The sequence below is a fragment of the Acomys russatus genome, chromosome 11 (genome assembly GCF_903995435.1).
Source record: "Acomys russatus chromosome 11, mAcoRus1.1, whole genome shotgun sequence".
NCBI lineage: Eukaryota > Metazoa > Chordata > Mammalia > Rodentia > Muridae > Acomys > Acomys russatus.
The window spans coordinates 6,044,038-6,056,932 of record NC_067147.1 but is presented as its reverse complement, the minus strand read 5'-3'; the positions used below and the strand labels follow the sequence as shown (position 1 = coordinate 6,056,932).

General features: G+C 48.2%; 1 protein-coding gene across 1 annotated transcript in view; it reads right to left on the bottom strand.

The window, feature by feature from the left end:
- Aff3 (ALF transcription elongation factor 3) overlaps nt 1-12,895 on the bottom strand; it is a 474,038-nt gene that overhangs the window by 80,076 nt on the left and 381,067 nt on the right. The window contains exon 10 of the mRNA XM_051152759.1: nt 6,550-6,601. Within this exon, the coding sequence (XP_051008716.1) occupies nt 6,550-6,601 (52 nt within the window). The remainder of the gene's footprint in view (nt 1-6,549; nt 6,602-12,895) is intronic.

The following is a 12,895-nucleotide window of genomic DNA, read 5'->3' as shown; positions in this document are numbered from 1 at the left end:
CACAATGACTCTATTTATTCAGACTTGGCTGCCTGAATGCAGATCGACTCTGTGCGCAATAAATTTCCACGGGCCAAGAACCTCCACATCGACCGAGCTGGGGCTGAGAAGAAAAACCTTCCCAGTGGAACTGGGTCGCACAGATGTCTACTTCCCGGCTGCATCTCCTTCAGTTAACTTTATCACGTGCTCACCGACTGACGCGCACTGTCAATGCCTTTCAAGTTTTCCTTTTCGGCATTTTCAAAGCTCTGCTTTCTGTTGCGCAGTTGTCATATTAAAAAGGAGAGGGCGGGGTGAGCAGAAATCTGCTTTTAATAGTTAACCCCACACTGGTGTGAGTCATCGGTGGCCTCTACAGGGCACAGCCCAGAACTGAGACAGGGCTATTTCTCTGCCACTCCATCAGAGACCAGGGAAACACAATGGCTGTTGCCTCCTGTCAGGGCTCAGCAGGGCCTCACCTGCAGTCTGGATGCTCTAGAGGTGAGAGGCTTTAGGTTTTCCTTGACATACAAGATTATTACTCTCTGCATTATAAATAAGAAAATAATTGCCTCTTTGGCTTGCAGATTTATGTTAATGACATAGATATCTATTAAATTAATTGTATGCTCTCCAAATATTGATTGGGGACTAAAAGGTAACTTTCCTTCATTGTGTTGAGAAATCAATTAGGTGGATGGAGAAATTCCCCTCTACAGATTAAACCCAATGATCGTTGCCTGTAAAATTAAAACAGTCAGTTTAAGTGGATAAACTACACTCGTTTAAAGAGAGAAAAATGCACTTATATAATTAAAACGAAAAGACTGCCCAATCTGTGTGGATAATGGGATTACTCGGAGCTGCAGGCACAGACGCTGCCATTCAGGGTGGATCGCTGCTCCCTCCCCTCGCTCTCCCTGAGCGATGGATTTTCATCTCAGAAGCCCTGCTTGTAGCTGACACCATCTCAGCTACCGCTGGCCAAAAGTCTCAATCGTGTGTCCTCTCCTCACGCCTCAGCTGTGATGACTCTGTTTAGAGATTTGCTCTGCCTCACCCCCAAAGCCTTCCCAGACTCAAGAGGCAGAGATGATCGTTTTTGACCAGATGGTAGTAAGACACACACTACGATCCCCCTGCATTCTAGATCTATTATGCAATTCCTTTATGGCTTTATTTATTGCCTTCAGGGGTCCTTTCAGCCACTCTTCTGATTCCTTCACATTTTTTTCCAGGGAAAATCAGCCACTGGAATCCATTGCATACAAACAAGAAATGTGACTCTCAGATCTGTTCAAACCACGGTCCGAGAGCCACCATAACACCATGCTTTCCTTCCAAAGGTGCCACAGCCAGCTTTTCAAGTAAATCTTGTCACGTTAACAGAACTAAAATTCTGCTACCTTTGAGTGGGGCAATGAGGCGGTCCCATCCTCCAGGCCTTGGGGGTCCCAGCTTGAGAGGACTTACAGAATTTGCAACCTTAACATTGCCTGACACGAGATGAGTGGGTATAAGGAATGGGCATAGTGTCTCCGTGCGGCTAGAATAAACACTTTTTTCTTGGCTAGGCAAGTTGTCTGTGGATTCATGTATAGCTGCTTTATGATCTTGGGTCTTGCATTTTTCTCCTGTCACTCAACATGTTTATTTAATGTTTAGGATTTGAAAAAAAAAAAATCAGTGTTCAGTAAGAGGAATAAGGGCAGGACAAAGGCCATCTTTGCTTCTGGACACTGGTCCATAGGAAAGAGCCCCGATTTAAGGCAGTTCTCTGTGTTTGTTGATGTAGCCATTCAACAGGCAGCAGCTCTATTGACCTAGACAGTACAGTCTCTGTCCTCAGGAATCAACCGGCTCTGCTGGTGGATACAGTTGCTGTCAAAAGTAAACATACAATATAACTGAAATTTGGATGAGGCCTAGAAGAATATGTTACTGAGAAAAAGGGCACACCAGGGCCTCTCTGAGGAAGTAGAATTATGCCGTATTCTCGGTATGCCCAGGGTGTCAACCAGGCAAACACCTAGAGCAGAGGCTTGTGGAAGCCTCGAGCAGCTGAGCACGGCTTGTTGGAGGAGCTGAGAGAGAGAGAGCCCATAGGGCTGAAGTGCTGGAAAAAGCTAAGGAGAAGCGGAAGGTGTGGACAAGGCCAGGCTGAAGGTAGACGGAGGCCCTTCTCTGCAGGTGGGCGAGGAAATCCATTTCCGATTTTAGATCAAAAAGTGATTTGGGAAGTAGAGAGCTGGCTGAGTTAAGAGCACTTGCTGCTCGTGCACAGGACTGATGTGTGGTTCCTAGCACACACACTGGACAGCACACAAGTGGCAGTTAACTCCACTTCTAGGGGATCTAGTGCCCTCCCCTGCCTTCCATGGATACTGCACGCATGAGGTACACATGTAAACATCAAGAGAGACACGTAAACAAAACTGTGAGAAAATGGTTTGCTCTGGTGTAAACTGTCACGAGATCTTCGAGGACAACTGTGTCACAGATGTACAATGCCAACATTCATTCAAGCTGGTTTAAACTAGTAAGGATGGAAAGAGACGGGCAGACTAGTATTTAAGTTTGGAAGTTAAATTTATAGAAGTCAGAGAACTGAGGAGCACCTGAGGAGGCACAAGGGGCTGTGGAGACTGAGTCCTGTGACTTTAGGCTTGAGCAGTGCATCTGTGGCCATGCTAGCTCTGGAAATGGGAACGACCACAAGACGGACATTTTTGGGTGAGTGGGGGTGGTGAAAACCAGAGGTTCAGTTTGGCATGGCTAGAGCTTGGAACGCTTGTGAGACAATCAGATAGAAAAGCCAAGCAGCTCTGTGGTCCAGGAGAGTGCTCTGCGGTGAGGCTGCATGGAAGTGGCCATTATATAAAAACTGAAGGTCATTGGGGGTGGGGGAGGGACAAGGATGCTCAAAAGAGTAAAACTAGAAAGAGAAGGCAGGAGTGAATACTGTCAGATCCCAAACCATGTGGAGAATGAGCAGTTGGCAAAGCAGTAGAAAAAGGGTCAGGCAGAGAGGAGGGGCACAGGTGCGAGGTGGAGGGGAGGGGCACAGGTGAGGAGTGGAGGGAGGCACAGGTGAGAGGTGGAGGGGAGGGGCACAGGTGAGGGGTGGAGGGGGGCACAGGTGAGAGGTGGAGGGGAGGGGCACAGGTGAGGGGTGGAGGGGAGGGGCACAGGTAAGAGGTGGAGGGGAGGGGCACAGGTGAGGGGTGGGGGGGAGGGGCACAGGTAAGAGGTGGAGGGGAGGGGCACAGATGAGAGGTGGAGGGGAGGGGCACAGGTGAGAGGTGGAGGGGAGGGGCACAGGTGAGAGGTGGAGGGGAGGGGCACAGGTGAGAGGTGGAGGGGAGGGGCACAGGTGAGGGGTGGAGGGGAGGGGCACAGGTGAGAGGTGGAGGGGAGGGGCACAGGTGAGGGGTGGAGGGGAGGGGCACAGGTGAGGAGTGGAGGGGAGGGAGTAGCACAAGTGAGAGGTGGAGGGGAGGGGCACAGGTGAGGGGTGGAGGGGGGCACAGGTGAGAGGTGGAGGGGAGGGGCACAGGTGAGAGGTGGAGGGGAGGGGCACAGGTGAGAGGTGGAGGGGAGCACCTGGGCACAACCTCTTGTAACAGGAGGGAAGGAGGCTGCCAAGCGGAGAATGAGGACAGGATGTGGCAGGAAGATGGGGCTCAGCACTTTTCTCTAGACACAGGTCGGCCAGGGTATGCAGTGGTTATGCAGACGGAGAGATACACACTGAGTACTGGAGAAACTGAGGGATGCTAAGTGTCAAACGTCCGCCCCGAGGTCTGCCTGGGCTAATGTGAGAGGCACTCTCCCTGACTCCCACACAACTCCAGCATGCATGTGTGCCTGTGTGTGTGAGAGCTTGCCCGGCGTGGTGTGCAGGCCAGAGGATGGGCATCAGTCTCAACCATTCACCACGTATCTTCATCTCTTCTGACTGTGGGAGCATCGTGGCCAGCAGCCTCGGGATCCCGCTGCCACGGTATTTGGATTGTACGCCTTCAGACTGTGAGCCCAAACAAACCGCTCCTTCCCTGAGCTGCTTTTGACGGCATTTTATCACGGCATCAAGAAGAGTAACTGATACGGAGATTTCCAGTTTCCTAAGTGGAGCACTGACGGGCTTTGTGGTTGAGAAGCCGGCCCAGTGCTGCAAAGCTACCCACAGAGAACTGAACCCTACAGCAAGGCTCCTGTGGGCTTCATTATGAAGGGGACTGCTGCCTTCACTGAAGACGGTGGATGGCAGGGAGGGGAGATGTGAGCGCTATCTCTGGGCCATGATCTATACATCACAAAACCATGACCTCACAGAAGCTACCATAGCCTAACCTGGGAAGATAAAGGATGCCAACCGACAATCACGAATCAGAAAGGACCCAGGGAGCCCCATCTTTTCCCTGCTGAACAACTGGCAACTGACAGAATCTGGGGGGGAAGGGGAGAGAGTCACTGTCTTCAGTTGTGCACCAAAGAGTGAGCCCACCGGCCTCTAACGAGAGTAAACAGAATATACTATATACACCCAGGCAATCAACAAATACATTTAATCAGTAAAAACCATGGGAGCGTTATGATTTTACGATTATACAAGCATATACTTTAGAACCAAGTAGGGTAACTTAATATAATTAATGTCAACAATTTAACTTAAATTATACATGCAAAAACACTGTCTGGAGTCTTGTTGATACCTTCCAGATTACTGTATAAAATCACTCATTCAGAGAGCTCTTTTTACAAAAACAGTGAAATACATACAAGGGTCGAAATGCAAGAGAGTCAAGGGTCTGACCCATGTATTTACAGTACAGCGTTACCAAAAGCGGTACACTGGAAAGCAGACAGTGAAGCAAAGGATGTGGTCGGCCTTAGGGAATCTGATAGTACAACATTAATGTCAAGCTTCTTTTTTTTTAATTTAAAATTGTTTTTATTATTTAATTAATTTATTCAGATTACATCTCAGTTGTTTTCCCCTCACTTGTATCCTCCTGTTCCTCCCTCCCTCCCGCTTTCACGCTATCCCCTCCCCTAGGTCTATCTGACTGAGGGGGACCTCCTCCCCGCCTATATGGTCATAGGCTATCTATCAAGTCTCATCTTGGTAGCCTGCTTATCTTTTCTCTGGGTGCCACCAGGCCTCCCCACCATGGGGAAGCGGTCAAATATGGGGCACCAGAGTTTATGTCAGAGTTTCTTAAATTGTGTTTTCACTGGAAGCATTTCCTGAAAATAGTTAGTTCTAGAAACCATTTAGCCTGTGAATCCTTTTTCTAATACAAACCATACACAAATGGCATGCTTGAGAAGGCACCTAGCTGAATCTCTCCACGGCATAAAATGGAGAGATGAAGTCATTTTCTTCCAACCACATAGATGAGAAAACTAAATTAGAAGTGCATCTCTACTCTGACTGCCTGGGATGGACATCTAGAAACAAATCACTGTGTTACTGCATCCTGGAAGCCCTCCAGCCCTGAGGCCCTTTCTGCCCAGCTCACCTTCCTCTCCCAAAATGCTCTGTTTGCCAGCCATCGAGTCCCCTTTCATCCTGGCACCTCCCCCGCGCCCGCGCCCACACTCAGGCCCACTTCTCAGCAGCGTTCTTCCGACTCTTGCCTATAAACATTATTTGTATTTGCATGTCTGGGGAGCAAGTCACGTGCACAACATCTCATGGTACCTTTGAATTGGAGTCTGCTATTTCAGAATCAACTGAGTGGCACATGTATTTAGCCTGACGTAGAAAGATGACATAAAAAGGAAAACTCTCTAAAGTGTCTCCCTAACCTACCCTGTTCATACAAATCCAACAAAATGCAACACAGGTAGGTGATGGGGCGAATGAAAGAGGCAGGAAAGCTGTCGCGAGTGTTCTGAAATCTGCTTTAAAATGAAAATGTTTCCCGAGATACAGAAGTGAATGTGAAGAATGTTAAGTGGGTGTTTTTTCACCTTAACTGACTGATCACAAGGCTATTTATAGCCCCCTGACTGATGTCTCAAGCTGGTAAATCAACAGCAAGTGAGACTATTTCAAGCACATTTGTCATTTAAGACAAACAGCCGAGACTGAGCGTGATTATTTTTTATTCATCATCTTCGCTCACCTCTGCGTTCGCACCTTCTCACTGTTAATAATGTCTGTATAAGGCTTCTCAATATTTAATGGCACAGCCTCTATGCTGCATGCTGATGAGTGCAGGGTCACATGCCTGATCTCAAGAAGGCCAGTTATCTTTGCCAATAGAAGAAGAAAAGGTAGGGGGGGATCTACTTCTAGAGAAGCACAATTCTATCATTTCACTAGAAACGTGATTGTCAGTCTCTATGCCATTAAAAAAAAAAAAAAATCACAGGGTGAAAGCTTTGAATGGGAACCGAGCTCAAGACATTTCTATAGCCTGGCCCAACTGCAAAGAAGCTCATGCGTGGCAGCCACAATGTCCCGTATCACAGAACAGCTTGGTTCCAGTGTGTCTGTGACTCAGTTTACCCTCATCTGTGCTTACCAGTCAGCAACACAGAAGGAGATCTTACCTGTTCGCTGTCTTCTTCATCACTACTTAGCTTCAGGTCATCTTCCAGCATTCTGAAGGAAGGAACAGAAAGATGCAGATTCTTAGAGGCTGAAACACTTCCTTTAAGAAGTGTGTACTTCATTTATGTTTTCACCCTGATATATATTAGATTTATTTATTATTACGTGTAAGTGCTCTGCCTGCATGTACACCTGCAGGCCGGAAGAGGGCACCAGATCACATTATAGATGGTTGTGAGCCACCATGTAGTTGCTGGGAATTGAACTCAGGACCTTTGGAAGAGCAGTCAGTCCTCTTAACCTCTGAGCCATCTCTTCAGCCCCCTCACCCTGATATTTTAAGTGTTTTCTCTCTGTTGTACTTAGGAAAGAGCAGATAGACACATCACAAAAATTAACCCTCACAACAATCACAGGGTGAGATGGGGCTCCTTCAGAGCTAGCAGTTCTAGAAAAACAGAACCAAACAGGAGCTATTCCCTGGGAAGCTGAAATTTTATAATTATTTGTTCAATGTTTTCCAGGCCTAAGAGCTGGGTTGTGTCCTCAGACCTGTCTGGGGGGTACTCAAGGTAAAAGAAAGAGGAGGAGCAAGCAGAATTGTGCTGAGGGTCCCGCAGCCATAGTCTTGAATCATGTGACATTTATGTAGGGTCCTGACAGCCCCAGGGCTGGAGAAGTTAGCTGCTCCGGACGGTGGGGAGCAGAACGCAATGAACAGCAGGGCACTTCTGAAGGGTTACGAGGGTTCCTCCCACAGGCCACCAGGCATTCCCATAGGTCCTGCCATTGGCAACAAGTCCATAAAGGCAGACAGTAGACAAAAAATATGCCACTGCACGCTCTGCCATTCTTAGTGATGCAAACTGTTCTTGTCAGCTTGTTTCTTTACAGTGTAGTTGTTTGCAGATTCGTCCACTGCCAAAGGAATCTTGCTCAGAACTGCAACCTCTCAAATGTGCTCTGTGCATGGAAAGCTGTTCTGTCTAGGAGAATGGGGGGCGGGGGGCGTCCCCTGGCCCAGGGCCCATGGCTCCAGACACAAGTTTGGAAGCTGTTGAGTTCTTGTGTTTAAAGAACTCAATGTGTTCCTTGAAGTCAGCTTCTGAAGATTGCTGCCAAATGCGCTTATGGTCGTTAAAGTCAGGTATAGGCCTATCATAGGCAGATACCACTGCTTTAATGTTATTTCAGGGACTTTGGGGGTAAACTGAGGACAAGGGGCTGTCAGGGCATGGACTGTTCTCCCTGAAATGTCTCAGCTTCGGGGGTAGGTGACTTATGGCGTCCTTGTTCACCCTGTGGAATGTGAAGATTATACTTGGAGATTCTGATTTAGATTCCATGAGGCTAAGAAATAAATTTGCTTCTCCCATCTCACAGTGAAGAAAAGAAACAAACTCTTTCTATTTGATCAAAATCATTTGGAAAGCTGGGCATGGTGGCTCACGCCTGTAATCCCAGCACTTGGGAGGCAGAGGCAGGCAGATCTCTGTGAGTTCAAGGCCAGCCTGGTCTACAGAGTCAGTCTAGGACTGCCAAGTCTACTCAGAGAAACCCTGTCTGGAAAAACAACAACAAAAACAACAAAAACAAAAACAACTGTCGCCGCCGCCACCACCACCTCTGCCACCATCACCACCACCACCCACCACCGCCACCGCCACCATTTGGAAAAACAACTGCAATTGAACATGTACACATTTGGGCCACTGCCTCCTATCCACAGGGCAGAACATAACATTTATGTTATATTTCGTGTTCAAAGTGCTATAGGCAATATGTAAAACTATGGGAAGATGTGAGTTGTTTACATGCAAATTAGAAGACATTTTATAGAAGAGTCTCGAGTGTCCACAGATTCTGGCATCAGAGGAAGGGCCTAGAATCGATCCTCCATGGGTGCCAAGGGACAACAGGATTTTTAGCAACGATGCTGATGAGGTGATAGGGTTTCTGAATGCTTAAGAAGCTCACACAGGTAAACAAGGTGAGAAGCAAAGACGTCACAAAAACATGTGCAAACCAGGCCAAGTGACTACAGTGGGGAAGTTATGCTTTAGCTTCTAAAAGCTAATTTAGGTCTACGGGGGCCAGAAAGCAAGCCTGCTAGGCCAGCATCTAGGGAGGTCTGCCCTTCAGAGTCAGCGGTTGGCTGCTGGCTGGTCATTGGGAAGCAGAAGTCACTGAGGTACACTTTAATGACAGCAAAGATGTTGCTATGACAAAATTAAACTTTTAGAAATCAAGGCTAGAGAGCAGAAGTCTAACCAGAGGGGCTGAGAAGCTGGACTTTTCTGCCTCGATACCCAAAGGGCTGCAGACTGCCGAAAGCACCATGTGGCAGCTTCACAGTAGAGATGGATGCAGACACCGAGATCTGTGATACACACAGGATGCGGCAGAGACGGATGCAGGGACTGAGATCTGTGATACGCACAGGATGTGGCCAGGGCTTTTTAGCATGCGACTGAACTGACTTTAGCTTTACTCATTTTTCAAAACTTGAAATATGTTAAGACAACAGTTCCTCTTTAAAAAATTGTATGTGTGTGTGTGTGTATGCTGGTTTTTATATGCGAGCATAGCCTCATGTACCCCCCCCCAAGTGTGCCACAGTATGCACATTGCAGAGGTCAACTTGCAGGAGCTGGTTCCCGCTGCCACGCAGCTTCTAGGGTTCGAACTCAGATCATCAGGCTTGGTTGCTAGAACTCTTCCTCTCTAGCGTCTTACCATTATCCTAGTGTGATGCTAAGTACAGGGGCCTGGAGGCTTGAAGTTACTCGCTAATGGCCTCATCCTTCCACATAGGGAGAGAGGGCTCACCAGAGGCAGGTCTGTGTGGTGCTGGTCACACATTCCCTCACATGGACAGTTCCTTTCTGGAAATGAGGGAAAGAGCAGGACACTCGCCAGCACACGTTGACTCCTGTGTTGACTTGAGAAGAACATCTACCACCATGGACGAGACACATGCCATCTCCCAGGGCTGGATCCTGTCCACACGCCATTCAAGGCAGCACTGCCATTGTATCATTTTTCAGTTCTTCAAGTCTTTGGCAGTCAGTTACTTATTTCTGGGCAAACCAGTCCTCTCACCAGAAGGACTTGGCTACAAACTCAGCGACTTAACATTGACTAACGTCCCACAAGGGACTTTTCTTTAAGGGGCATGAGAAACAGCTTCATTGCAGCTGGTGCCTACTTTTCTGGGACCTCGTGTCTCCTGGAGCAGAAACAGCAGCCTGGAACAGGTGCCCGCTGCTCCCCGGTTTCATACTGCACTGAGGCACTGCTGACCTGCACAGTCAATGCCTCCACCGTAGGCTGTAATGACGCTGCTCCACGGAGTAGGGCTTTTAATTGATGGGATTTCTTGAGTTACTTGTCATCTCAGGCTCGCCGAAGATGCTTCAGTCTTTTATTTAAAGTTCATTTTGCTCCATCTTAATGGCTCTAAGACAAATGTGAGTTTTAATTGAGCTGTTTTTCCGGATTTGATTCTACAGCAGGCGCTCACTGCTGTCTCCACCAATCTGAGATTTGTCATTATGTCTGTGTCTATTCAGAGACAATGTCAATGTGTGTGAATCTTCATTAACTATAGTCACTTATGCAAATGTCCATCCTAGCAGTTAGTATTTCACAATGGCCTGTCTTTAGAGCTTCTATGGTGGTGCTAAAACACCATGACCAAAAGCAGCTCAGGAGGAAAGAGTTAATTTCATCTCACAGCTTGTAGTCCACCATGCAGAGAAGTCAGGGCAGGAACTCAAGGTAGCACCCTGGAGTCAGGAGCTGAGGCAGAGGCTATGAAGGGGTGCTGCTCACTCACTGGCCTGCTCCCCAGGCTTGCTCTGTGCACTTTCAAATACCATGCAGGGTTAACAACCCAGGGGTGGCACCTCCTGCCGTGAGCTAGACCCTCCCCCACGAATCCATCAATCAAAAAAATGCCCAATAGACTTTCCCACAGGCTAATCAGGCGGGGACATTTTCTCAACGGAGACTCTTTCTTCTCAAAGGACTCTTAACTTGTGTCCAGTTGACATAAAACCAGTTAGTACAACTTGAAATTGATACTTGCTGGGAAAGGAAAAGTCAGTTTTCTCTGATGGAGTGTCATTTGGTGTGTTAGCACACTCCACATGCCCAGAGTAGTTGACCAACAGGAAAAGAACGCCATTTGTGCCCGGGTGACTTTTGTTTTGTTTTGGTAGGGCTTTAGCTTATAGGTTTTGATTTCCCCTTTTTGTTTTAGAGAGAAGGAGGGAAGGAGGGAAGGAGGGAGGGAGGGAGGGAGGGAGAGAGGGAGGTGAGAGAGAAAATTGGGTAGGTGGGAAGTGGGGGAGGGGACATATATGAAATAAAAACAAACAAAAAGCTAGGCAGCCTATGTGTTAGACAGGCATTCCTAAGCAGCAGTCAATGCCCTAGAGCACTGGAGGGAGTAACAGGCATCTTATTTTATTTTTATTTTTAAAGATTTACTTATTATGTATACAGTGTTCTGCCTGCCTGCCAGCCAGAAGAGGGTACTGGATCTCATTATATATGGTTGTGAGTCACCATGTAGTTGCTGAGAATCGAACTCAGGACCTCTGGAAGAGCAGCCGGTGCTCTTAACCTCTAAGCCATCTCTCCAGCCCCCCATTTTACTCTTTTTGAAGTCCTGTGTTCTTGTTGTTGCCACCACCTGGCTGGGTAATTTTCATCAACACAAGACCACCTTCCTACCTGTAGCTATTTGGAACAACTTTGCCCATAGCATTCTGGGAACTGGGAACTGAAAAGGCCAGAGAAGCTCTTGTTGGGGGTTGATAACTAAGTACTTGCCGGATGAAGATGGATGAGGTGACTTAGCCTGGAGACATGTGGAGAACGCAGGAACAAGACAAGGTGGCCTAGATGACCCAGCAATGCCTGGTGGGAATGTATTTTGCTGCAGGGATCTCTGTCACTCGAAGCCACACAGTGCTTGCTCACACGGATCTCCTTCCCACAACCTGTTCTGGCTGCCAGTGAGAGCACCACGATCTGCTCCTGCCATGTCCACCCCAGAGTGAAAAGTAACCGATTCTTCTCTTCACACGCTTGTTAACTAGAGATGACGGCATCTTCCCTCCTTATCAAGCACTCGGGCTACAGAGACCTGCTCTCGGTCAGGAACCGCATCTCATTTCCACCCTTAAAGGATCCTCACAAAAGCCCATCTCATTTAGGGTCTCAGGGAAGATTCTGGACGAGTGTATGTATCAACTGCCTTTCCGGATAGCATCTTCATCTACATGTCATTAATGGAGAGAAATCAAAGGAGATGAGATGCAAGAGCAGACCGTCAGAGGCGTGGTGTGAGCACTGCGCTGCAGGTGGCCTGCGTCTCAGTTTGACTTCTGTCACTGACTAGCTCTGAGTGCTGGGAAGTCATTTACTCTCTTGGGATATAGTTGCCACACTGCTAAAGAAACAGCTGGCTGGGGTGGCCTCTGTCTCCTCATATTGCTCTGAAGGCACTGGCTCTTCCCTTTGCCAAAGTGCAGGCAGATGGTGGAGAAAGAGCGCGTCTAGTTAGCAGGAGGCAGAAATGGCGCTCTGAGCTTCCGTGTCAGGAAAGAAAGACTCCTGGAGGCTCAGCAGAAGTTTCCTGGAGGAGCGCATACCTGAGCTCTACAGGAGTCAGGGGAAGACAGCAGCTGGCAAAGGCTACCGCACTGCACAAGCAGAGGGCACCAGATGAACACGCAGTGCTTGGAGGGGCCCCGGGTACTTTTACCTCCTTCTTTCCTGGGATCTTCCCTCCTTTCCCGCTTTCTATACACGTAGGCCTGGGTGTACATCAGCGGTAGAATATGCCTGTAGCATCTGCAAGACCCTGGTTTACACACACACACACACACACACACACACACACACACACACACACCTTTAAAACTTCCCACTTAGGAAAATGTGTTTAGTTAAATCTCCTCCTTCCATCCCTGTCCTGACTTGCTCCCTCCCCACTCCTGACCGTTTGTACTTCCTAATGCGTGTTAGCAAGTCAGGGTAGAGACAGGACATTGGCTATTACATTATCAAAGCGACCACGTGTGATGATCAACTCTAGCTGGAGGCCTGCAATCTGCACCAAACACAGCAAGCTCCATGACCCCTATGGCTGCGTCCTCCCTTACACAATGCCTTCTCCTGAGCATGCTGCTCCAGTACACTGGTCCAGTATGCTGCACAGCCCAGGACAAAAGTGATGGGAAAGCATTCGGAGACTAGGTGGCTTCTGCTGGCTGGTGTGTGTGTGTGTGTGTGTGTGTTGCTTTGCTCATCACGCTGCTTGCTCTGATGGGG